The 27,030-nt window shown below is 34.2% G+C and overlaps 1 protein-coding gene across 2 annotated transcripts; it reads right to left on the reverse strand.

The window, feature by feature from the left end:
* Nucleotides 1-1,402: 1,402 nt before the first annotated feature.
* LOC128998720 (DEP domain-containing protein 1B-like) lies at nt 1,403-27,030 on the reverse strand. 2 transcript variants are annotated; one of them, XM_054425032.1, is made up of 11 exons: nt 26,907-27,030; nt 24,235-24,308; nt 21,075-21,162; nt 19,565-19,730; nt 18,299-18,523; nt 15,849-16,012; nt 14,633-15,361; nt 12,762-12,922; nt 10,104-10,295; nt 5,438-5,578; nt 1,403-3,639 (listed from the first exon to the last, which is right to left on the reverse strand). In XM_054425032.1, the coding sequence occupies exons 2-11, from the start codon at nt 24,292-24,294 to the stop codon at nt 3,559-3,561; spliced, it is 2,007 nt and encodes a 668-aa protein (XP_054281007.1). In that variant the 5' UTR covers nt 24,295-24,308; nt 26,907-27,030; the 3' UTR covers nt 1,403-3,558. The 2 variants fall into 2 exon arrangements, with proteins under 2 accessions (XP_054281007.1, XP_054281008.1); XM_054425033.1 differs by lacking the exon at nt 26,907-27,030 and adding an exon at nt 24,426-24,466.

Consider the following 27,030-nt stretch of genomic DNA (forward strand, 5'->3'; position numbering starts at 1 on the left):
TGTTCGGCAATTAAAAATGCTAAATAAAAGTGTCCCTTTCATAAAACCAGCCATTATTTAGTAATATAGGTTTAAAGATTTTAAATGGCCGCCATTTTGTTAATTTAAAAGAAAATTATACATTTTTTGATACTACAGTAGAACCTCTTTAATCCGAACTGATAGGGACCCGGGGTAGTTCGGGCCATTAAATAGTTCGGATTTTTTTTTTTTTTTAAAGAGGTTGGCGGCCTCTTTTAACCTTGCATTTGCCCGTCCACATAGACTACAGATCTGTGCGTGGAACGTATCCAGCAAAGCAAGGGGTGAGCCGGTACAGTACAAAGGTGAACTGTACTGATAAAAGTTTGTGGCAGTGACCAGGTTTCGAACCCACGACACTACTGCCTTGGGCCTGAAGTCCGCGACGCTACCGACTGAGCCACCGCCTCACCAAACATACATTACAGAACATATTGTTGTTTTAACATAAAAATAGCTAAAACTTGGCTAAAATGGATTGTAACTGATACAGGAAAAATGAAAAGTGCTTTATAAAGTAAAATACAGTGATTATTTAATACAGTAGTAAACATAATGAATAAACAGTCCTGTAAATTACAATAGAAACAATTACGGTCCGTAGATCAATAAATAACTACCGTACTGTGTATAGAGTACAGCAATGAGGCGTTCAGAATTAGTGGACCTTCGGATTACGGAGGTTCGAATTAAAGAGGTTCTACTGTATTTCCAATGAGAAACGGAATTCTTAGTAGTACCTTAGAAAGAATGTAATTAATTATTGGTAAATAAAGTCATAAAGTAAAAGTATGTGAGTAAATAAATTAACTACTAATTATCTTTAATTTCATTATTTGCATGATAGATTGCCTGTCATTTCCTATTTCCATTACACAAGGAAACTTAGAATATCTGAGGTGTCCAATATTGATTTCAGACAAACCGTTGAACATACAATGTTAAAGAAAGGCAGTTTTCCTACTAAACCAACCAGCCCCAAGAAATAGTATGAAAATATTTTAAATGTTTTTAGAATACAGGACAAAACCAGAAGTTCACTAGTTCAAATTTCACAATTGTCCTGTCAGATATGTCATATTTTATATCTAATGTTAAGGCACTTTTTAATACAATCATTTTGGAGGAATCCGAATTTGACTATTTTTATTTGTTTCAACATGGCAGTTGATATGAAAATTTTTATAGCCTGTATTTTTCTTGAACAAGAAAATACAGTTATCTATGATTGAAATTTCACATTTCTTTATAAACTAGGCTTAACTTTGATATGATATACATTATATCTTACCTTACTATAGAAAGACATTACATATTGGGATTTTAAAAAAATACAGAATTGTCCATATAAATTTTAATTTTTATGGCAAGTGAGGCACAATTGGTGGTTACAAGTAAATGAAACATACAATAATGAAAACATTAACTAACTAAATAAACAAATCTGGATAAAAAAATATTTTAAAAATACGTATTATAACAAGTCACACAAATACTATAGATTAAATCATGTGAAGTTTATAACAAATAAACATAAACATCAAACATATGTACAATATACATATAAGCACCAGGAGGAAGACCTTTTTAAGAGAGCACTAATTGAAAAAATAATACAGTATACAAGATCTTAAGGTGTAAGCTCTTCGTTAAAGAAAAAATCTCATTATCATTCTTATTGTGTTACCAAAAACACAATACATTACAAGTCTTAAAATATGTTAATTAGTTTACATATCTTTAACAGCTAAATGCTGGGATTGTCTTTGGTACTTTTAGAATAATTTAATTTGTTGATTAGTATAAGAGATTATAGTTACATACAATTATACCTTAATTTTGACTTTCTATAAATTGTATGTTTGCCTAGTACATTTTAAACCACGAATGAATGGTTTTAAATTATATTATAGTTTAGCTTAATCAAATAGGAAATGAAAAAAACTGTGAGAATAGAAATTTGTTTTAAACGGAAAAATTATTGTAAATGTTCACAATTAAATCACATTGGATAAATAAAACAAAACAATTAAAGAGAGTAGTGATGTGTCAAAACCGAATCTCAAATCTCAAAACCATCAAAACTTAGGAAAAGTTTCGGTTTCGAGATTCGATCACCAAGTTTCGAGATTCAAAAGTTTCGAAATTGAAGATTTTGGCAGTTTTATTTTTGAAACTGCTGACATTTTTTTGTGCCTTTGTTATTGTTTTTAACACTGTTTCCAAACAAGCTGGTAGCAACAGAGCAAACATCACCATTAACAGAAATGAAACAAGTAAATTTTATCCTGAACTTCAAAAGGTATCTTAAATACTATAACTGGTACAATTCAGTTTCACATCAACTTTACTAAACACAAAGAAATATATTGACCACTAAATGTTCTAATTAATCTAATATTCATGTTTATGTTGGTGTTAGAAGTTTAATTTATTTTTTTTGTTGGTTGTTTATGAAAAATTATGTTGTATTGGGTTTTAAGATTATCAGTCACATTCACATATTTATGTTATGTCACAGTCAGGAGTCGATCTCTTTCAGTTTTGATTGCATACTTAACATTTTATGATTATGTGTATTTTTTGTTACCTTGACCTTTGTAACCAGCTAAGTAAAATAGTTTCGCGTTTAGGTTTTGAGATTCGAGATTCGGGATTAGATTTTTAAAGTTTCGGTTTCGGTTTTGAGATTCAAAATTTCTGGTTTTGACCATCACTAAAAGAGAGCTCCCTAAAATATGATGATTTATTTAAAATTCAATTTCAATTTTTTTTGTTTCAAAATTAAATTTCACATCATTGACAATTAAATATGAATCCTAAAGCCACATCCTCACTATGCCATTGAAGGCTGTTCAGCAAATTTGACCGGCTTTGCTGCTTGGCATAGTTGTTTCAGTTGTGCAAAAGGCATCGTGCCATGAGGTCTAACCTAAAAGTGTGAAACGAAGGCTGTGTCACTCTGTGCTGAGATGTCCTCTGATGATGAGATGTTGTTGGTGCATTAGACCGACCGAGTTACCCTGGAGGTTTTGGATTCGCCCCAGTTTGAAAATAAGTAAAAGGTATAGTGCTAGTGATCTACTGGATGATGCTGACATGATAAACTAAGAATACAGAGTTGATGATGAGTTTATTGTTTTTTAATGACATTGATAAATTTTGAAAATTTACTTTGAATCCTTTTGGACCAAAAATAACTATAAAATGATGGTTGGTACCGGTGTCTGCCGCCTGGCTTGTCCCCACTCTAACGTGCCTCTTGGCTTTCTTTGATCCGGACCGATAGCCTGTCAGTTTTGAATCGCAAGCGGCATTGCCGATCGGCACAAGCCTTGCGCATATCTGTGCCATTCAGCATAGTGGGGTTGTGACTTTAGATAACATTCTTTCCAGCCCAAAAGAGCATCAGGAAAAGAGGGGTATCCTTGACAAAAATAACAAGAAAATTGAGACTTACTTTATGCTAATCATAGTAAATAAAATAATCTCCTAGCCTAAACAAGTTCTTAAAAAGGTGGATCTAAAACTAAAGACTTATCTAAAATGAAGTAAGGCACTTGATGTGGATGAGGACCCAAGCTTTTGCTTGTAGATGTGAGGATAGGCTTCTTTAAACTGCAACCAAGAAGATATTTTTAGAAATTATCTTATACTAGTAAAACAATTAGTGAGGTAAAATCTACAAGTGTAAATACATTTTAAGAATTTTGTATCAATATTGTATGCGGTTCTCTAAACTCAAAAAGGCTGACTTCACAGCACACAACTATATTATAATATGCTTAACGCTGCAATTTACAGAAAAACTATCATGAAATAAAAACAAAAAAGTTTATATATTTTGTAAAAAAAATCATGATTGCTGTTTGATGTCATCTTCAAACTTATTGTAAACTCTTAAAGGTAAACTGTTTTCAAAAATCTTGATTTTTTTTCAACAATTAACATTTAACTATTAAACATATCTTAATGAAATTTGGTATACGATTTTAAATAGTAACAAACTATTCATAAAAAAGCAATCAATTTGTTTGTTCAAAATGTCGGCCAATTAATTTTCATAGATTAGATTACAAAATGATTTCATGAAAAAAAAATTCTGGAACACTTATTTAGCATTTAAAATTTATCAAACATCATTAAGCCCAAAAAGATCAAATAAATAGCTAGAAATAATGATTTTTTAGTGCAAAATGAGGCACACCCTGAGGCAAATTAGGCCTTATTTTACCTGTTCTGTACACATGAAAACCATGATTTCTCAGACATAATAATGTAGGTTCTCATGGTAAGACCAAGATCCTTGGACCTTGATCAATTCACTTTATTATTTTGATGTCATAGAGGCCATAAACCCCACTCCATTCAAAACCATATATATACAAATTCATGTATATGTGTATGTTAGCAGAATAAAGCTTGTAAAAATCATCCGTGGCTTATGATGAAGTTTTGTATGAATTTGTAAACCAACATTTATTTATTAAGAACCCAGCATGAATGGACTATGCGAACAGGGTTTTATGGGTTTTATCCATTTGATTTTTCTCAATTTTGACCCTCAAAACCAAGACAGCCTAAATATTAAATTTAGTAATAATAACAATCAACCCAATATTGTGTAATTGGGGACAATTTCACAATATGTTTTTAAACCATTTGTCATTTAGTAGTGCTTAAAAAAAATGTTGAAGCGTTGTTGTAAGTGGTAACGGAGAAAATTCCAAAGAACTATAAACTTACAATTAATTCACATGGTATTCTTATGGATATATTCTCCACCCAGCCTATAGCCTTCTTTTTTCTTTTTACTTAAAAATTTTTACCTGTTATTGTCTGTGATATTGGCTTATTAATCTAGTCTGACTGGGTTACTGTGTAACCCTATTTTACCATAATATGTGATCATGTCTATTGCAAGATTGTTTTGCTTAAGGACAATAAAGGATTTCTGATAATAAGTAAACTATTGTACTTTGCTTTTTTATATATTTTTTTCAAATTTGGAAATTTAATTTATTTTAAGTATGATTGTGATTAGGGCTACTACTATATAAATAATTGAAAACATTATAAAAACACGTTAACATTGTAAATGTAAACATGACTATGACCTAAGTGTCGAAACATGTCGTTAATTAATTAAAAATGAATTTAAAAAGGGTACTAATGTTTTTATAATGTTTTCAATTATTTAATTTATTTTATATAAAGTTACTAAAATCACACTCTATACCTTTCATGTAGCAGCAAACTTAAGTAGGTACTCATTTATTGACTTCCTAATGTTATTTAGACATGGAACGGATCTGGTATGTTTTGAAAAAAAAATGTGTGAAATCCAGCATTAGAAATTAGCATAGTCTGCGCTGCGGGGGAGGTATTTAAATTTAGCAAAGTGAAAATATGTTACCTTTTTGAGCCTCTTTTTCTTCTCCTTGGTCTTCATTTTGGTATCTGAGATAATCTGGTCCAGCAGTTCAGCTAAAGCCAACCAAGAACTAGTGACTCCTTGGTCCTGAAACTCGGCCCCTGTCACTTGTTCACAATAAACCTGCAGCACAAATGTATTTATTTATAACGACGACTGATCACATTGTTTAAGGTCTACAAGGTTTATTTTTCTAAGTATCAGAAACCAAATAATTGAAATAATAAAAAAAATCATAGTAGTACAGTATAACAGTCACTGACTCACAAAACCTATGATGAATTGACTACAAGAACCAAGTGTGCAATCTATTTAAACAAATTATGGCAATTTGTAAATGGCTATTTGTTAGTGCAAAAACTTATTTAGACCAATTTATTTATTTACATAGGCCCTACATAACAAGAAAAGTAACATGCGCTTGAAAGTGGTATCGCCTTTATGTGCTGCCAAAAAAACTCTAGGATCTGATGGGGCACAAACAGAAATATTCCCACAGTTTCCTGGAGCTATTGCCCAGATATACAAATGCTGCTTGGTTAAGAATGTCTTCTGTCTTTTGTGCTTAAACGTGTTGATTGACAAGGATCAAATGTAAGCCTAACCTAACATTCCATCAGCAGGATGCATTGCACGAGGTCCAAGTGTCACGACGTCCAATGATATAAGTCTGCGTCAAGACGCGTCATGAGCTGTCTCACCATGTCCAATATGAAATTTTTGACATTTGCACGACCTCCAAATCTCATCATGTCCAAAAGTACAGTAACTGCAATAAAGATACAGCTCAAAAATTATATTTTGAACGTCGTAACACTGACTTAAATATCATTGGATGTTGTGACATTTGGACGACATGCAATACTCGCCATCAGTCCACCATCCTCTATTTATGGAAGCAGACAGCTACACTAAAACCCAAATTGTTACAAGAAGTAAATGCAGTCTTTCCGTTTCTGGTCACAAATATGGTTTTTTAGGGCAAATTAATGATTGGTGTGGTGGCAGGGGTAATGATTAACCCCTTTCATACAGTAGTGCAGTGGCGGCTCGTGTGTATGTTCACAGGTTCAGTGAACCCCCTGCATAAGTAATAAAACAAACAAAAATAAGCAAGTAGTGCATAAAACCACTAACATATTGATTTTTGTACAAAATAGTCCGCCAAAACTATTTTTGAAATCGAGAATGAAGCCCTGACGTTGAGCGTTCATGGCGAGGTTCTCACACGCAGTCTGAACCTTCCTAGCAGGCAAGGGGGGAGTGGGGTGAGGAGAGGGACTTGTTTAAACTAAAAGGCAGAATCGCTAACTTTGATCGCTAGCGCGCCGCCGAGCTCTGAAGATGTTTCCCGAACACTCCCGATCGGAACAGTAATTCTATAATAGGCCGCTAAACCTTTTAGCAGCACCGTACGGCTGGATTGCCTGAACTGTCACTGTCAGTCATTGCGTGCATTTATGATTGATATCGAAGTATAGGTTATGTTCGTTGCAGTATTCAGATTGTTATTTTGAATTGTGGTAATGTTTTAAAATTTGATTATTAGTGTTTGCAGAAATGAACAAGGTTCAATTCTTATTAAAAAACAACTTTTCCACCCTTTCGCTGGAAGACAAGTGTTCCATTAAAGAACTTGGAAGACCAACGCCTGTGTTAAACTTGGCCCAAAAACAAAAAGTTAAAGGTTATGAGTACACTCAAAGTTTTAATAGCAAGATTTATGATAGAAATTCTTGGATTTGTGATTGTGATGTTTTGAACAGATTTTTTTGCTTTCCTTGTATCTTGTTTTCTCGAGGGAAAGATACTACCTGGACAAAAAATGGAGTCGCTGATTTAGGCCACCTCTCTCAAAAAATCAAAAAGCACATAGAATCTCCCATTCATACGAATGCATGTCTTAATCTTTCCATTCTAGGCTGTACAGAAATAAGACAACAGCTAAATGAGGCTTAGGCCTATAGAGCAAATATTGGCAAATAAAATGACCAAGTTAGAAAAAATCGTTACGTTTTATCAAAAATAATAGATTGTATTAGATTTTGTGGTGAATTTGAACTTGCTCTTCGCGGCCATGATGAGAAATCAGATTCATCAAATCCAGGAATTTTTAAAGGCTTAGTGCACTTTTCTGTTACCCTTGACAGTATCCTTAAAGTGAGCATCTTCAAACTGCTACTGTTTTTAAGGGCACCTCCAAAGAAATTCAAAATGACCTTTTAGATTGTATGCTGCATGTTTGCCAGGAAAATATCCTACAAGAGATTTGTGCTGCAGATTATATTGCAGTGATGGCAGACGAAACCACTGATGTGTCAACAAAGGCCCAAATGGTTGTGGTTTTCCGGTATATCCTTGGTAATGGATATCCAGTGGAGCCGTTTTGGACATTCCTCAATCCACCTCAGGCTGATGCAGAATCCCTGTCTAACTGCATAAAGCAAGTTTTGGCCAAAGTTATTGGGGATGATAAAGAAAAGCTTGTTTGCCAAAGTTATGATGGAGCCAATACTATGAGTGGCCAGCATTCTGGGGTCCAAGCAAGAATAAAAGATTATAAAAATGCACATTTTGTCCACTGTTATGGCCAGCAGCTTAACCTCATTATGACACGAGCTGCAAATCAAAACCGTGAAGTCAGAATTTTCTTTGCTAACGTACAAGAGATTTGTACTTTTTTTTTCTCATTCATCTCAGAGAACGAATGTGTTACGGGAAATTGTAGGGAAAAGGCTTCCTTCTGGCTCATCCACTAGATGGAATTATAATATTATATCTGTATCCACTATATATGAAAACTTAGATAGCTTAGTAGAATGTTTTGAAAAGATTGAGGAAAGTAGTGGTCAGTCTCTTACAATAAACCAGGCACAAGGTTTAAAGTTAAAAGTAAGACAGCCTCAGTTTCAATTTTGGCTCTCGTTTTTTGCCAAAGTCATGCCTCATGTGCAGATTTTGTATGATTCCTTTCAAAAGAAAAACATCAATCCTGTGTGGGCCAAGCAAGCTATTTCTGCATTCACAAATGAAATTCAGAAAATAAGAAATTGCAATATTGATGAAATTGTTGTTGAGCCGTCAGTGACAGAGTTTGACCCAAGCGGGCTCGCACAAATGAGGAATCAAACTTGTCAAGGAATGTAGCTGCAAAGGAAGTGTGCGACAGTATAATAGCCCAAACGGTTAGCAGATTTGAGTTCACAGGTCACTTAGAAGCCTCAAACCTATTTGATTGTGATAATTTCAAAATTTTCAAAACCAAATTCCCGATGATATTTTGGAACGTACAGTGAACCATTTCTCTTTTATTGAAACCCAAAAGTTAAAAACCGAGCTCAAAATAATTTATCAGATGTTGGACTTCAATGAAAAGGTTATTGAGAGGTTTGCCTCAAAGAAGGAAAGGAGGATGGACTTTATCAACAAGAAGCTGTCAACTGCTGTTGGTGGCGACCAATTATAAAGGGACTCATCATTATCCGGCTTAGCAACTGAGGGTTGTACATCTGCATGGTGAGTTGAGACTTCATTTTCTGTTGTTTTTTTTATGAAGTAGACCTAAGTATGAGTAATAAAACATAATAATAATACCTGAATATTATAAGCTAAAATGAATCTAAAATCACGTTTTCACACCTTAAATCTTCAAATTTTCCCGGACCCCCCAGCTATATGTCGGCATTAATTGTGAACCTCCAATTAGTCTAATCACAAGCCGCCACTGCAGTAGAGACAAACCATTGGTGTGTCAAAGCCAACCTTAATAGAATGGGAAATATAGCAAACGCAAAATTTTAGTATGGTGATAGACAAGTGTAATGCCTCCCACAGTTTCCTCCATGCAGATGGGATGACATACGTTGCAATGGTATGGATTTGATTGGGGAAGAATGTGACCCAACAAAGAGGAGGGCCGAACTACTAAAGAGTCATCTTTATGAAATGTTCAAAGACATCAAAAATGTTGATCAGTGACATTTTTACTGAAATGCGGAGTATTTTATAGAAAATAGGCTCAATCAAGCCGAGCGTATACTATCACGGTCACACAACATGGCTGTGAATATTTTGCAAGTGAAAAAGTCACGCTATTGCCGCGATGGAAGAGGACAATGAAGATGTTCTATGACCGCAGGAGTCAACAATGATGTCTATATCGACAGGGTAGATATTCAAGATTTTTCCGACCACGGAAAGTATGATGACGTTGTAACCGCGGGAGATGATGATTATGCCTTTGACATAACAGCCAGAGATATTCAAGATTTTGCCGCCATCATGGAAGACGAAGACGATGTTCCTTTACCGTAGGAGACGATAATGATGTTACTGACTGCAGAAGATGTTCAGGATTTTGCTGCGTTCATGGTTTCTACCTTCTTTAACGAAGGCTTCAAAAATCCTTTCTGTTTGCGATTCAGATAATCGGAGATTTAGATAGGTGTACTACTGTACTATATTGTGAAAGCCAAATTTTATCCTATATTAATGTGTTTAAAATTGTCAAAGTGTTAATTATAACTATTTACTGTAGATTTTTCCTAAACCTACAGATGTGAGTTTCACAACTCTCTCTTAAGCATGCAATCCTACAAGGCTACAGAGGAACTGACATTTAACTGATATTGGTAAGTGAGGAGTTTACCTGTGTTTGTGTATTCTCCCCCTGATTTCTCAGGTCAAACCCATTCAGCAACTCTTTAATGGGTGTATCCTGGAAGATAAAGTTACAGTTGTCCACTAGAAAGTAAACTACGCTGAGAACCATATGGTGGCTGTACACATTCTTGCTGTGAGGACCAGGAGACAAAATGTGAGCACTTAAATCGTAGACAATCTGAAAAAATAAACAATTCTTTATTGAACTCATTCATTCATAGTTGAACAGAAAAAACCTTTTTCCTAGTACAGCAGAACCCCTCATATCCGGCCACCAAGGGACCTAGCCCATGGCTAGATAACGATTTTCCTGAATTTACCAACCTATTAAAAAAACCATTATTTATATCTAGTGTTGCCAGATAGGGTACACGATAATTTTGGTATTTGTAGGATGTTTTTGCCCCTTCTCCATAAAAGATATTTTGTCCAATAGTATGATAATTTTGATGTATGTACAGTTATTGGTCAATAAATATGATTATTTTACGAGTTTAGACATAAATTAATGTTATTGATAACAAATTAATCTTGCATAAGTTAAGAAAATACCTAAATCAAACATCAAAATCTACTGCTCTCATTTCTCAACCCCGGTTACCAACAGAACCGGAAGTAGTTGAATAACCGCAGCTGCAGCTTTCAAAGATTTACCTATAATATGAATGTGCATTGTTTCTAGCAACCAAACACTAGTTATACTGTACTCACCAGTCATCCAGTAGCCTAAGTGCGAAAAACGCAGCAGTTTCATAAAGATTACTATTTTTAAGGTTCCCTCCCAGCACATTTGGTTGTCACATTTACATGAACATAATATCTATTCAATTTTCATAAATCTATTCAATTTTACAATTCATAAATCTCCTTTCTAAACTAACAACCTTTAAGCAACAGTCTAAATTCCATTATTCATCCTTTTATAGGCATAATTCCATATAACTTGGTTACTATAAATTAGGGATGGACGAGATTGGATTTTTAGTTCGAGACGAGACGAGACTTTGTATCTCTCATAAAATTTCGAGACAAGATCGAGACGGGATTTCCCTTCTCATACACAACGGGAAATGCACGTTCAAAATGTTTACCTGATTTTGTAACATTGTTAGATGACTGTTTAAATACAAAAGTAATGATAATAGGCAAGAATATTTACAATCTTTTATTAAAAAACATCAGCATAACATTTTTTTATTAATCACGCCTAACTTATTAAAAATGCCTACGATTAGGAAACATAGTGATTTCAGTTAGGATAGAGTTCAACTTATCCTAAAATAAAATAAATCATAAAATAAAATCAATATTAATTTTTATAAAATAGTTAGGCCTACTTGTTTTGGCTTTTTATAGTAATAAAACATTCCTCACACTGCTTACACTTAACAAAACTTCTCAAATGTTATTAAAGTAATATTATTAAAATAATTAAAGTAATATTTACATTTAAAGAATTAATTAAATAAGAACGCCTTCGCAAAGGAAACACAACTACAACACGCTCCTGTATTGCGGGTATTGCATTGACTTTCTGCAGGCGTTTTTAATATATTTTTTTTTTTTTTATTATTTTTTTTTTTATTCTCGTCTCGATAAAAATCTCGGCCAAAAAGAAATCTCGTCTCGTGTAACGAGATTTAAAATTTCCCGAAAATTTCCCGAAATTTCGAGACTTGACCATCCCTACTATAAATATTTAAATAGCAACCCAGCAGACGCACAGGCAGCACTTGCCTATGTCTGTTGTATTTCATACAATCAATTTAATTTAGTTTATACAGAAATGTTCTTTTTTATTCTTCGTCTTAGTTTTATTTTGTAAGTATTTTGTATTAAAAAGTGTGTCATTGTTTTCTGTATATATTATGTGGAAATAAACAAACATTCACTCATTCATTCATAAAACATTCATTCATTCATAAACACACTGGGACACGTACAATTTAACAAATGGTTCTCGATGACGGAATAAATGCCTATGCTTCTTATTAAATCCTACCATCGCGGGAACGGACTGGAGAACACTCTCACATTGACTATCATAACGATGTGATATTTTACAACATGACCTAGGTGACCATGAGGAAACTGGTGTCAAAACCATGGTTGTAGCTACTGTACAACTATTTTGAGCTTGATCAAAAATAAAACGTAATCAAACCACTATATGGTTATTAGTAATTGAAGGAATGAAATAATATTTTATTTCCCATAAATTATATACATATAAGTATATTGTTTTTTTTTTTTACTTAAATATAATAAAGCAAACATTACTAACTAGATAAGATAACAAAACAAAAATTATATTCTGTAGAAATAAAGCAAAAAAGTGCAAAAAAAATACCTTTTATAACAAAGGAAAAAGTCTACATAGGCAGGGCCTGTGCGTAGACTTGAGTTGCGAAAAGGTTAATTTAGATGGGAGGTAAAAAAATGTATAGGAAAACAAAAAATAATTCATATAGTTTTAAATTTAAAAAATTTTTCTTGCTCGAAACTGAATTTTTAGTGTTCTGGAATTTTAATTTAGATCAGCACAATCCGTCGGTAGCTCACATCAACTATGATTTTCATCAAAAACACTGGGAATGGAACGTTTAGTTGTTTCAAAAGTCAAAGATACAACCGAGGACCTTACCTCTGTTTTACTAATGGTGGAGTGAGAAGGGACACAAAGTCTATCAATGAACTGAAGAAGCATCTGTAGAGAAGTTCTACTGACCGGAGGAAGGAGAAGCAACAGAAGCTGAAACACTGTCTTGGCTGTCATCTGGACATGTTCCAGCCATTGGCAACTATCTGTAACACAAGCTATGGAGATCCTTTACTGCCACAAATTAATAAATACACAATTTGTATTGGCAAGTGTAACTGTGTAGCAAAGAAAATAAACTAAATTAGAGTTCATTTTTGTTGTTTGTTGTTGTTCTGGATAAGTGTGTCAATCAATAAAATGTTAGATTACCTGTGTCCGCCGGTCGATCCTGTTGTATCCTTTACAGGAGATGCATTTTGGGGAATTATATCTCCATCATCAGTCCTAATATAAGTTCTTGAACTTCCCCATTACAGGTGCGTCTTAAAGTTTTGGAGACATATACACAAACGTTACACTTACACATTGACAATTAAAACACATAAATGTTATGACGATCCGAACAGGGACATTCATTGTATGTTTAACACATCTTATGGCGCCTGAAAAGCATGGACAATAATTGTTTTTGGCTCAGAATTTAATAAATATTACAAATACAAATATCAAAAAAATCAGTTTTTGTATACGACACATAATATTCCAGTGGAATATTAGTTAACTAACTTCGAACTAAATAATATGATTAAACGTCAGTACTTGTTGTTAAACGTATTACGTTTGTATGATAAAACAACATGAAATTTATTGGAATTTAATTATCTTTGAAGTTTACTGTTTATACATCGCATTTATTTATACCAGTGTTTATACATTTCCTCTGATAATTTATTGGTGTTCAATTATAATTAACACTGCCTTTCAAATTAACTAATTAATTCTAAATATTCTGTAAGAATTGTTCGTTCGACTCTAAAAAGGCTAGTCGACCTGTTGTTGGAGTTTGTCTATTGTACTCTCTAGATGAATGAACAAGAGATAAGAGCGACCCGATCAGCTGTTTGATAACAGTTTTACCATCGGAGATGCCTGGTAGTTCATTCATAATTCTATTGTATATTATATTTGTGTAAATAATTTTACTCGCAAACAACGTACTTACCCGTTAAATATTTGGGATCTTAACATTGTTTTATAATAATTTTGTTGATAAACATATTATTATATTTCAAGTAGACCCATTATTTAACAAAGATTCGAATACCCCTGATTTATTAAATTAACATTGTTGTTTCACAAATTGTTATATGTCTATTGGGCCTATTTACGACGATCCAAGTACACGCTATTATAGTAATATTGTTGGTTAACTTATTACTATATTTCACGGAAGCCCATTAATTTATGACGATTCTTTTGTTACAATTAACAACGAGCCCCTGCAACAGTGTTATCGTTATTTAACGTACTATTCAACAACTTTTGCCACCGATTGTAGTAAATAGTATCGGACAATAATCAAAGATGAGTCCTTGGGAACTATTTTAGCGAGTTTTTATGCATCTCTTCCCGATGATGTACGTGACTATATGGCAAGTGTGCAATGAACAAAGATACCCACATTAACTCATTGTACTTCATGATTAACATGAGAATGGAATTTTATATTTTTGTTTAACAGGATAAGTACAAATTTGACACCTGAACTATGGTTGAACTATAGTTTTATCAAGAAATACCAAATTGGGGTGTCCAGGGAGTATATTTGAGATGTAAGATGTAATAAGCTGGGGTTTTCCAGTTTGTAAGTTTGGTTAAGAACCACACCTTTACATCTATGGCTTTAACAAAATCGAACTGTCCTAGTTAATAATTTAATAAGTATGATGTTTTTTTTATGTAAAAAAACTTACCAATACACACAAGATCTGCTGGGTCTACAATGCAGGAGTCAACTGTGGTGAGAGAATCAAAGGAGTCCGAGACCGTTGTCGCCCGCATCAGACTGTGAACACTCTTCATGGCTTCCTCCAGGTCCAGGCTTCCAACTACATCCTCCGACACATCCTCTAGGAGGAGATCGTCCAGGGACTGAGACAGACCATAGTTCACGTAACTCTGTTGCTCTGGCGATGGAGTGCTCCACTTAGCATCAATCTGTGCCATGGACTGAGTTCTTCTCAATGCGATGTTACTCTTTCTTCTAAACTTATCACTGCTCGGTTTCTCAGGTTTCGCATGAGGTTGAACGGCATCTCTAACTGAGTTTCTGTTGCTGAGACAAATCGTGTCCACGCAACTTTGAGGTACGATCCGAGTCACAGGTTCATCAGAGGTGAAGGCAGTTTCAAAACAAGAGTTGGGTGGAAGCATCGTAGTTGAGAGGTTTTCATTGGAAACGAGTTCATGATTGCTCCAATCCGCGTTACTCATACTCAACACGAGGTTTTCTACAGAGTCTCGTTCTTGCAGTCTGCTCTTCAGCTCGAGGTCGGTGTAGTGGAGATGGTTGAATGTGTACATGACCAGCTCGTACAAGCAGTAGGGGATCACTGGGAAGTTCCTGTGCCGTAGGTAGTCCTGAACCACTTTGTACACTTGTTTTTGATAGCCCTGGTACATCGGGTACTCTTTCTCAAGAGCTGCAAAATAAACTTACCTAAGATTCAATATCAAGCAATAGATAGCATCATGGCAATTAATTAACGACTGTTATGGACTTAATAGAAACTATTTCAAACATCATACACATTATTTTATACATAATGAATGTTTATCTATTTGTTATGTTACATCATCGACAATTGGATACTGAAGTAGACATCCCATCTAAATGAACCAGTTGTAACCATTTTTTTATTTAGAAAGAACAGTTGAGTGAGCCAGTAACAGAATGTGCTAGTGTCTAAAATTAATTATGTTCTACCTTACTTTTTGTTACTGACATATTTAATGGGTAATAACAGTTGCTATAGCTTAAAATAAGTCATTCCATCAGTTTGACTAAATTTAAATTCAAATAAATTTTATATTTGATGTTTTGAAATCAGTAAAAAAAAAACATGTTTGATCAATTTGATTGATAAGTTAACGACTGTAACTGACGTTGGTTGGTGATGTAAAACTTACGGTTTATAACACTAGAAATGGCAGTGTAGACCCAGAAGGGCAGTTCTGTGTTGTTCCTTATTGATTGGTATTGCGGACAAACATTGACTTTGACCCAATCAGAGCAGATGGTGTCTGGATCCAACAACAAGTCAATGCCTAGTGTTGGGAGTAGAGAGCCGATCCTGCAGTGAATATGCTCTTTAGAGACTGGTAAATACAATGTTGCATGCTATTATGAGTGTAATTTGGGTACTTTCGTATTTTACGGAGGTCACTTATTTTAGAGAGATTTTTTTACCAGAAACGAAAAATAACTACATAATTGGAAAGAACATACTTTAATTGAATTATTGTCCGAATTTGACATGATTATGATTAGCGGCCTTTGAGTTCTGCCTCCCAGAAGGCAGCCATATCTGTGAGGATTGAGTTGAATGCATCGCCGCCGCTAGCTGCCACATGTACTCCCCCAAGTAGGTATACAGCACGCTGTGGCGGTTATGTTGGGTTATCGTTATCATAAATATATTTGTAGGACTTTCTAAAGTTTCGTTATGAATCGAACGATACTAGATGAGTCATCACTCAGGACCCTGACCAAGATACAGGCAAGTGATGCCCGTGCTATGGTCAACAACCTGACCTTGGCCTTTGGAGGGGATTCGGCGGGCGAAAGCATGACTCATCTGGTATTGTTTGATTTATAACGAAACGAGGAAAGTCCTACAAACATATTTATGATAACCCAACTTAACATAACCACTGCAGCACGATGTATAAGGGTGGCCTCCGTATAATACGAAAGTACTGTAATTTGCATGATAACTTTAACTTAAATTTTATAATAATTGTTTGGTACAGCAGGAAAATGGAAAACCAATACAACAAAGGCTAAATGGATAGAATGCAATTTTGGAAACTGCTTTCAGCCAATCACCGTTTGAGCAGTGGTATGGAAGCTACATGTAATATAACTACCTACATCTACAACTAACATACCGTTTCTAAAAGAGTATATTAGCCCGCCATCGGTTGCGTTGTTAGGTTGTGCTTAACAAAACATAGTTTACTAAAGAAAACATATTTATTTGTGCACTTAGGTCATCAAACTAAAGTACACCTATTTGTAAAAGTATGTAAGCCACCAAATGACACTTGCTTGTGTTCTTGAATACATCATTATTATCTTTCTTTCCAATTATCGCTGATGATGGCCAAAAAACCAAGGTGTATCTGTATTGCCCACTGGGGAAAATGGTTTCACGACTGTCCACGGCCATGAATAACAAACAGCGATCTATAAAGAATCCACTAGTTCAAAAAGTTGAATGTTAATACGATCTAGAAAAAATAACTTTAACATATTTTATGTGTCTATAGATGTAAGTGGGTTTGTAACAAAATAAAATGTTAATTTTACAACTATCTTTGTCTACAAATAACTTGCACCTAATAAGTATTGCATATTTCAAAATATAGGTTACATAGGGGATAACGCTACCAAATAAGATAAATAAATAAATAAATGCCCATTAAAATCTTTTTAACTTAAAACTTAACTTATAAGACTGCAATTATAACTTTACTCAAGTCAATTAAGCCTACTTCTCCGGATTTTTTATGAACTCTTCCCTACATTTAACATTAAGTTATCTTGATGACATTTTTTCTAGTCTGTAGCATTATAAAGTAGATAAAAGGAAATAAACTATTATAAGACAACTTCATTATCTTCATATGCAAACTATAATCCTGGGGCTATTTTCACCCAATCCTTAACCCTCAGATTTAGAATTTGGGTTCAATTAAAAGTAGTTTGGTTCAGGATTGAAAAATATATCTATTGAAAAAGAAGTGTTTTATACTTTGCAATACAGTACACTCCTGATTAAACCGAGGTGCGAATTTCCCTATAGGGAAGTAGCTATTATCATAGGTGGCACGGTAAGACCTAGGCCCTAGACCAATTTACTTTTACATTTTGATGTCCCCAGAGGCCAAAAACACCATTTGTTCAATTTTTTTTAACACTATATAGCGAATTAACAATGATCAAATGGAATATTCATGCAAACTTTTTTTAAATAGGGTAGTGTTATTTAAGAAAACAATAACACAAACATGCTCAACACTTCTTAAATCAAATTGAAAAACTTTAAAGTACAGTTACAGTATTATTAAAACAATGCTAAACCAACACACTACTGAAGTGTGAAAACGTTAACAATAAGATGGATCTTTCTAGTAAAGAAGTTACTTGTCATTTGAGTTTGAGCTATAACACAATCATGTCAATATCAAAACAGACAAAAGGCGATGCGAGTCCGTAAAGCCCGAGCGGAATTGCCACTGCTGTTGTTTACATTCACAGACGGCTCGTCTTTGTCAACGGTTGGCGGCCAATAAAGTAGGTACAGTATGATTTTCATTTTCTGAACATATCCAAGGCAAACTTTCAAAATACAAACCTTTTCAAAATTACATCCTTCCAGTCAATATCATCTTGGTGTGAGAAGTACTCTAGATGTTTATCCATGTACTGCCATTTGTTTTTTAGATCTTCTCTCTTTCTTGAAATTCTATTATCAAAATTCTTTGGCACATTAAAGTCAATTTCCTTTAAACACTTCCGAGATTGTGGTACTTTGCGTTCACATTTCCGATTTGGTGACTGAATTGTTCGATTAACAAACCTGCAAGTTAAAACATAGGTAAATAATGTTGAATGAATATTGAATGTTGGTGAATAATGTTGGTATTTTGCCTACAATAGTGATTTGGATTCTCTTATTTTATCTGTATTTAGTAAGTAGTTTATGATTTTAAAAAATTGATATGGAGTGCCTACCTACATCGGCTAAAAGAGAAATTATTGTTTTATAATCCTGTGACAACTTAAAATAGACCCTAGAGGTCTGAAGTAGTGGAAAAAACTGGGACGGTGGCGTCGTCCTGTAATCCAGCTACTAGGAGGTCACAAATTTTGGATATTTATAGGCATGCACTGTGGATGTGATACTCCCTGGTGTGGATTAACGTCCACACTAGTGAGTACTACGACTATCCGCAGCACTATCCTGATAACTAGACCAATTCGTAAATACCAAGGCAAAAATGTGGTTCGGATGCCATTATTAACTGTAGGTCCCTTAGTTGCCATTAGCTGTATGGGCTATTAATAAACAGCTGTGTCTAAGGAATATGTAGGCCATAGTCACTAACAAGACTACAAGATTGTGCCACTCATCCTACACTCATCTCCATTCATACTTGGCTTAAAATACATACTTTGTACGGTCACCATTTCTTGAAAAGTATTAAAGTATAGTGTAGGCTACTTAAAAATACAAATCATTTCATGGATCAAAAAACTAAACTATTTTTTATTAATAAAGTTATTCAGAGACTAATCATTACAAACGCATTGTTGTTTTTTTAATACTGTAACTTACACCAACATAGCTTACACTGCAAACTTTAGTACAAGTGTCTTCGTTAACAAAAAGAGTGACTAGTTCGATCTCTAGTATACGCACAAATTTAGAGTTTGAAAACTTTCTGTTGAAAGCGTTTAGTATCCATCATAAATACAAAATACCATTCTCATGGACACTGGCAAGAAAACATACTTAACGCACATAATCACTCACAAAACGTACACAAATAAGAATAAAATATAAATCATCATGCAATCCTATGTACAAATAAAATAAACAATTAACCTAAGAACTTACTCATAAAGTCCACCATCTTTGAAAGTCAAATTTCCTTTGATGCTTTGAAAGACTCCTGATTTGAGGAAATGTTGGAGCAACTTATGTGTTCCCTCAGTCGTGACATTGTTTCCGAAACGGGGATTAACAGTGAGAGCATGGCTAAGCCACTCCACGGCTTCTTTCCCTGTACAAAACCAAAGAATCATGTTACCTTACACAGTTCAAAAACTCCTTGGCCATACTAAGCAGGTGTTGGGAAGGGATAAGAAGAAAGTTTGGTTATTAGGTTAGGTTAGGTTAGGTTAGGTTAAGTGCCATTTTGTAAAGTTAGGAAAAAATCTAAGATTTTTTAAAAATTTGAATATATGAATTTAAATTTACTCATTTTATATCCCATATGAAACACAAACCTTTGTATATTCATGTATGAATGTACAGCTTGAATAGAAATGATTAGATAAAGAAAAGTTGTGAAACTAATACAATACCCCAATCACCCGAATTAGAATCATCTGGATCACCTCAAGGAGAAAAAAAATTTTGCCCAGAAAAATTGCCTTTATTGAAGTTTGTGCTCATCTGTTACACATTTTAATATGTGCAAATAATCATGCGGTGAGTTTATTGTAATGACTTATCGATCAGCAGGCAATTATTCATCTGCCTCGTGCCACTGTGTTATGACTTCTTTCTTGGGAAACCGATTTTAGACTATCCGGGTGAGGTTCAGTCCAAATTTATGTGGATGGTTGGAGTATACGTAGTTTACTCATTCTAAAAAAAACATGTAAAAAAACCCACTGAGTTTGTAATATTTAAAAATTAATGATTTTTTAAAGGTACAGAGTTTAGCTGGGTTACCTGAGAATACTATATTTCAGGAGCTCATAGATACACAAGAAATATCACAAAACATAAACAGTGATAATCTCTGAAGAAGTCCTATATTCAGATAACATATCAAGTGTTAGTTTTGTGTTATGTTTACATCAAACTAATTTGATTAGTGTTTTTGTACTGTTTTGATAGCATAAAAAATAGTAATACAGTAATTGTGGAGTCTGGAGTCACATTTTAACATTAAATATGGAGTCTGGAAAAATTAAATATCATTCTTACCAACTGATATAAATTTAAATCGTAAGCTTTACACACTAGATTCCTGGAAAGAGTGGAATACAGAAATACAGATGTTTTCACTATAGTAATACAGTACAAATATATTTTTCAAGGTCAGAGTACAGAACTACAATTATTTTTTTAATCCTGACAATTGCAAAGGTATGCTAACCTCCACACTGCACTCAATCAAGGGGTGATAGAAGAGACACCACTGTTGGAAAAATTAAAATCTTAGAAAACAAAAAAAAAGTTTTAAAACATGCTGTAATTGATATAAAGAAAATAGGCCAACTTAAAAATTACCAATTTACCAAAACCGTAGACTTTTGCACCCATTTGTATAGGCCTATTCTTAGTTATGATGGTAACATTTTTAATGAAATTTAAAACAAAACTTGGACATTACCTGAGAAACAACTGTCATAGTATCTCATTCGATGAAAGTGTCTTCGGGTTGGCATGCCATTCTGGAAGATACTGACAGCTTCATTCCACTAAAATGAAAGGAAAGTGAACATCTTGGTTAGAAAACTGGAGAGTGACATTTCTGTCTTCTTTTAGCAAATTTCCCATATAGGGAATAAGCTATTACCGTAGTACTCATGGTAAGACCTGGACCCGGGACCGATTTTTTTTTCGTTTTGAGGTCCCTAGAGGCCAAAAACACCATCCGTTCAAATTCATATATATATATATTTATATATGTGTCCGTTAGCGCGATAACTCGAGCAAAAACGATCCGATTTTGATGAAATTTGGTACAAACGTGTAAACCTACGTTTATTCGAACGAGTTCGCGAACCAGCATGATCGGACAATGGGAACGGGGGTTTATGGGAGGTTTTATGGGGTAAAAATGGGTTTTTCCCACTTTTGACTCAAAAAACATAAAATTTTGCAATTTCTTTCCAAACTATTTTGTAGAGCTTAAAAAAACAAATAATTTAGTATATTGAAGCGTTATAATGCACCTAATGGTTACGGAGAAAATTTCAAAAAATTGTAAATTAAAAATTCCCATGTTATTCTTATGGAGAATAAGTAAACTGTTGTAGTTTGCTTGTTTATTAACATTTTTTGCCCAAATTTGGAAAATGTTTTTATTTCTTACTAAATATTAACATTTTACATAAAAAACACTTTTACCCTTTCTGTTGCAGCAAACCTAAGTATGTGTTAAACTGATTCTATTTAAATAGGGAATAAATGTGATATTTTTAAGGAGACATTTTAGTGTAAATCCAATCAGGCAAATGGAAATTCGCTTAGTCTGCAGGTTTGCTGCGGCGGGGGTATTAATATATCACAATGTTTTTTAACTAAGGAAAGATACTTACATTTCATTCTGTAACATAGGGTTGGTTATTGCAGTGGTCAACCATTTAGTTTCTGTGACTCAATTTTTTTTTTTTTTTGCTCTTATCTTAGCAGCACCTCATCATGTTCTAGCGTTAAAATAAAAAATAAAAAACACAATTGTTCAATATTTTGTATTACCAAAACTTATTATTACTTATTATTAGTATTACTTTACTGACCTAATTTCACTATTATATAATTTTTATTATAAGAAACAGTAGTAGGTATCATTGGTTTTATATGGTTGCTGGAGTTTTATACAAGTCAACTTTACACTAGCTCTGCACAACATCAGCACTGATGATACAGTAGACCCCCTCTTAACCGACCCTAATGGGACCGGACCTAGGTCGGATAACTCAAAAGGTTGGTTAAAACGGGCAATCCCTAAAATCATAACATAATTAAGTGCTATTAATTTGGAATTATATAATCATTATTTAGAAGTCATACAGTACTTGCATTATTTATAAAATAAACTACTCTTATCTCCTTTTTCGCATTAATAGAAAAGTCACAAATAAACACAAAACACAGTTAAGTCAAATAGGCCTACTTTCAGTGGAATACATTATAATACTAGGCAAGAGTCAATAAAAATTCCTATTTTAATAACTTTAGTACTGTAATGTATTTATTGATGCTTTCCAAATCCATCGTAATACAATACAGAACATTTTGTCGAAATTAAAGATACTAGCAACCATTTTGTTACAAGACAGGATGTTTATTTATAGCCTCTCACTGGAGGCTCGAGGCACAAAAACTATCTTGACCTTGGAGTTGTTAACCCCCCTTCCCTGCCCTCCCTACAAGTTGCTTGTTTACTCCAGCGATAAAATAATCAGTTCTCATCAAAATCGTAACGCACTTTATGATGTTATAAATTTGCCGCAGAGATAACAAATCAGATCAGATGTGCTGGCACTATAGCCCCGTTCACACGGGGCGAGTTTACAAGCTACACGCCCGCTTTTTTACACGCAGCTAGTAAAATAGCTCAGTGTGAACGACGTACTCGCTCAAAAGCTGCTTGTAAAAAAGCTCTGGAAAAAGTTGACGCTGCCACTACTTTACACGCCAACTCGCCAGCTTTTGAGCGAGTAGGCGTGTAAAGTAGCCCAGTGTGAACACAGTTGCTTGTGCTTGTGCGCTTGTTACTCAAAGATGTTGGAGGATTTGGTTCAAGCCAGCTACTGAGCGAGTGGACAAGCTCCGTGTGAACGAATACAAGCACACTCGCCAAATCGCCGGCTTCTTACACGCTGGCGTGTAGCTTGTAAACTCGCCCCGTGTGAACGAGGCTTATGAACGATGATGACAAACTGACAATAGGCTATGCTATATTTTTTGTGATTAATATAAAATAACTTATTCTTAGTATGGAGATAAGGGTATGGTTCAGTTCTCATCGCCCAGCGTGGGAGCGGAAATGCTGAGATTGCTAGAAAGCAACGGTTAAACCGAACTGCTCTCAAAGCAAGGTCGGTTAAAACAAACTGTATTATTTTACGATCAAAGGTGGATAATCCGATTATCGGTTAATACGAGGTCGGTTAAGGGGTCTACTGTATTGCCAAAATAGATAATTTACTAACGTACTAACATGTTTGTTTAAAAAGTTTACACTAGATATTTAAAAACATGTTTATTTCCTTGATTTATTGAGAATAGATAAACCTATATGAATATCTGATTACTTTTGGAACTCACAACCCTCAAAGACACACACAGCAGCCCTAGAGCTTTTTTGTCTTGTTGAGGACCTCTGGGTTATTAAGTTTGGCCTATTTCATCATAAGGTTAGGAGTAAAACAGCATGACTTACTGTGGTTTATATTTATATATCCATCTATAACAAACATTATACGAAGTAATTTATACATCAAAGGAATTTTTAAAAGAAAAATTCTTGAATGTTTGTGCAAAAGTTATGTTAAATATTTATTGAATAATAAATAGGTTAATTGATTTAATAATTTGTATGGAAATAAAGATATTTCAATGTTAAATGTAAGATGTAGAAGGTAAAAAATATCACACCTTTCTCATTATTTATAGCCTACAATTTTTGTCCACAAATCCTCAGGTCTGTACAAAAAGAATATATTTTACAGAACCCAAGTTGAAATTGTGCTAAAGCTGAAACCCTGATTGAATTAAAATTGTAATTTCCCACCCTGAGTTTCTATGAACCAAAAACTCACCAGCTGAGTGGCTCTAAAGGGAGGAGATCTGGGAAATGAGTTTGAGCTACCTGCAGCCATAGTGGTTCATATGTCTGGAACACAAAAGAATAAACTACAATAATTTGTTTACTAACTGAAAAATTATCTACAGTAATTTCAATATGGAATGCTTATTTAAAATATGATTAATTATTTATGTATAGGCCTACCTATCTGAGAGTTTTTATTGACATTTGACTATAGTCTTAGACCTCTGTAATATGTTTTAATAACAATAATTTTTGGGAACTTTATGTACCAGTTCTATACGGGTGGATATAGTGAATGACTGTAATACAATAGAAATAAATAGGCTAGTGATCATGTGCACCTTCTGTCACAACCAGCATAGCAGGTGCGTGGCAACATCGCACCAGCTAGCCTATTGCGATGGTAGTTTTAACAGAAATATCAAATGTTTAAACATAATCATTGCGCGGACGTTCCATTATAAATTATTGGAGCAGCTGTTTCAGTTGGCCGGTACTAGTAATGTCGCTTTTGTCTTGCCGCAGTCTTGTATTATAAGAAGGCTACTAGCCCTCCTGGGATATGACTGGATGACTCACTCACTCCATTACCTTCAACCTCTTCGCTGAAGCCTAAAAGGGCAAGAGGCGACATACCGTCAGTCAAAATGTGAAGTAAAAATAAGATTAGGCTATATTATGTCCACGGTGCTTATTTTACTCTACCCGTTTAGTCAGTTTAATGTTTTTTTTATGTATTTAAAACATCCATAAATGTAACTAGAAAAAAAATAATGGCACAAGTTGAATATAGTTTCACTGATTGAACATTTAATTTCTATGTGTCTACTTCAGGGTTTAGCATTTTTAGCATTTTGCTATATACAGCTTAGAAATGCTAGACATTGTTTTTGCAGGCTATAGCAAATTTGCTACAAATAAAATTGAAGATGTAATGTTAAAAAATGTAATATTACTGGCAATTATTTTAAAAATGCATAAAGAATAATATTTTTGCTACAGTTGTCTGAGAGTTTGTAGCATTTTTGCTAAAACAAATTCCATCCCAGCCTATACCCTGGTCTTCTTACAGAGTTTTTCAGTCTAAAACAAGTCCTAAGTGTCTGAAAAACAAAAGAAAAGATTACAAATTTTAATTTCATGGAGCGGTTGGAATGGTGGTATGGACGTGTTGAAGTTCTTGCAGCGCCTAAGGTGACGTGTGGACTGTGGAGAGCGAACAGGTGTTTATATACAATGCAGAACAAACAAAACCCCTACAAGTGATTCCGGTGGAAAGTAGGCCTAAGTCCCGATTTACCTTCCACCGGAGCTGCGTTTTACCTTCAACCGGCACAGAGTCTCGTGAATCAGTGTCTCGTCGACCAGTTATTTAAAGGTATTTTGGTGTGTGTTGTTTCGGTATGTATTTCCTGTTTAATTTATAACTAGGCTAAATACCTACATCAGCCTAATTACTCCCAGTAGGTATGCATAGTTTGACTCAACACACAGCAAGCCTATAGTTGCTCACTGCTAACAGAGACCTAAGAATAGTTCAGTAAGTTAAGCTATTACAGTACCGGTAGGTAGCTTAATGAATTTTACGATTAACAAAGATTACAGGGTGATGTTCAGCAATACAATTACTAAATCAACTACTGAGCTGAATTACATTTGGGTCAACTGCACCTAGATTACCTACTTTTATTGTTGATATTTAATTTTGGCTTAAGTTAAACACTTTTTTTGTAACCAAGCAGGTACCGGTACCTACAGATTGTGTCACTTGGAGGTCACGAATTGTGGATATTTATATGCATGCACTGTGGATGCGATACTCGTGGTGTTGATTAATGCCCGCTAGTGAGTACTAGGCCTATGACTATCCGCAGTAGTATCCTGATAATTAGACCTATTCGTTATTAATTACAAGGCAAAAATGTGGTTCGGATTCCACTATAAACTGTAGGTCCCTTAGTTGTCATTGGCTGTATGGGCTTTAGTTGTGTCTAAGGAACATGTTGGCCTTAGTCACTAAACAAGACTACAAGATCGTGCTACTCATCCTACACTCATAACTTAGGCCTACTGTAGGCTACCTACATTCGTATGGTCACCATTTCAGAATAAAGTATTTAAGTAAAGTATTGGGTGTGGGGGATGAGGTAAATGTTCATATTGAGAGTCACACCACTAGACACTAAGTTACATTAGTAACATTAAATTTCCAGCAATTAGGGCAAATTTGTTAAAATAAATGTACAAAATAACATAAGCGATGGTTGTAGGGGAATCGTTCTTGTGGAAATGTACAAACTGCTCCTGGCACGATCTACACTATTTAGCTTGTTCATTAGGTACACAACAATCAATTTAGCCTAACAAGTAAAGTTTTCTTGCTAAGAATGTGAAAGTAGAAACTTATCTTATTAGCCAAAAATTAAATCATGGGACTTTGCACTTTTTCAATTCGATAGTTTCAATCGATATTAGCATAGCCCAGTTAAGAAACTGTACCCCTTTGCACATTACCAACGACAGGTTTGATAAGAGAAAGGCTCATTTTTGTTTCCCAAATAATACTAATAAGCAACTATTTTTATACACAATGATTAATTAACATAACCAAAAATGAGGAAAGTGGCATAGGTTACTAATACGATAGAAAATTATACTTACAACCAATTTAGGTAGAGTACACTTTACTATCACTCGAATAAAATGATCATAAGCATTTTTACTGTTTATAATTTAGAAACAACTTTTATTAATAAAAACACTTGATAATGCAAACATAAAATGG

This window comes from Macrosteles quadrilineatus, unplaced genomic scaffold, assembly GCF_028750875.1.
Source record: "Macrosteles quadrilineatus isolate MER2022 unplaced genomic scaffold, UCM_ALF_1.0 Scaffold_7__1_contigs__length_78375512, whole genome shotgun sequence".
Lineage (NCBI taxonomy): Eukaryota > Metazoa > Arthropoda > Insecta > Hemiptera > Cicadellidae > Macrosteles > Macrosteles quadrilineatus.